The 1,036-nt window shown below is 48.6% G+C and overlaps 1 protein-coding gene across 1 annotated transcript in view; it reads right to left on the minus strand.

Moving 5' to 3' along the window:
- Positions 1 to 65: 65 nt before the first annotated feature.
- Positions 66 to 1,036, minus strand: part of LOC117939938 (protein 4.1-like) — a 3,436-nt gene continuing 2,465 nt past the window's right edge. Inside the window, exons 2-3 of the mRNA XM_034865336.1 lie at positions 691 to 852; positions 66 to 169 (exon numbers count right to left, since the gene is read on the minus strand). Of these exons, the coding sequence (XP_034721227.1) occupies positions 66 to 169; positions 691 to 852 (266 nt within the window). The remainder of the gene's footprint in view (positions 170 to 690; positions 853 to 1,036) is intronic.

Consider the following 1,036-nt stretch of genomic DNA (forward strand, 5'->3'; position numbering starts at 1 on the left):
ATATATATATATATATATATATATATATATATATAATTAAATATGTGTGTGTGTGTGTGTGTGTGTTAGAACCTGTAGGTTTTGTGCAGCTCCATGATCTTTTCCTCCATTTCTTTAGTTTGAGTAGGAGCAAAACTTATTTCAGAGACGTAATCTGAACCGCACTCATCTGGAAGATGGTCAGAGAGACAGACAGGTGTTCAGAGAGACAGACAGCTGTTCAGAGTGACAGACAGGTGTTCAGAGAGAAAGACAGGTGTTCAGAGAGACACACAGCTGTTCAGAGTGACAGACAGATGTTCAGAGAGAAAGACAGGTGTTCAGAGAGAAAGACAGGTGTTCAGAGAGAAAGACAAATGTTCAGAGAGAAAGACAGGTGTTCAGAGAGACAGACAGGTGTTCAGAGAGACAGACAGGTGTTTAGAGAGACAGACAGGTGGGCAGAGAGACAGACAGGTGGTCTTAGAGAAAGACAGGTGATCAGAGAGACTGACAGGTGTTCATAGACAAAGACAGGTGGGCAGAGAGACAGACAGGTGCAACAGGAAGTGGGAGGGTGGGTCAAACAGGAAGTAGAAGGGCGGGGGTACAACAGGAAGTAGGAGGGCAGGTGCAACGGGAAGTTTGGGGATGGGGGGTACAACAGGAAATAGGAGGGTGGCTAAAACAGGAAGTAGGAGGGCGTGTTACCCGGGTCGTAGTCTCCGAGCTCTGATTGGACGGTGTAGGAGCCGAGGACGGTGTGAGTGGCAAAGGAACATGGCAGCCGCCCAGAAACTATATCCTGTCTGAGCTGGAGACACAGGAAGTACCTGCGGACAGGTGAGTGTTTCCTGACAGGTGAGTGGTTACCTGACACGTGATTGGTTACCTGACAGGTGAGTGGTTACCTGACAGGTGCGTGTGTCCTGACAGGTGAGTGTTACCTGACAGGTGAGTGGGTTACCTGACACGTGATTGGTTACCTGACAGGTGAGTGGTTACCTGACAGGTGAGTGGGTTACCTGACAGGTGAGTGGTTACCTGACAGGTGAGT

This window comes from Etheostoma cragini, unplaced genomic scaffold (assembly GCF_013103735.1).
Source record: "Etheostoma cragini isolate CJK2018 unplaced genomic scaffold, CSU_Ecrag_1.0 ScbMSFa_1485, whole genome shotgun sequence".
In the NCBI taxonomy this organism is placed as follows: domain Eukaryota; kingdom Metazoa; phylum Chordata; class Actinopteri; order Perciformes; family Percidae; genus Etheostoma; species Etheostoma cragini.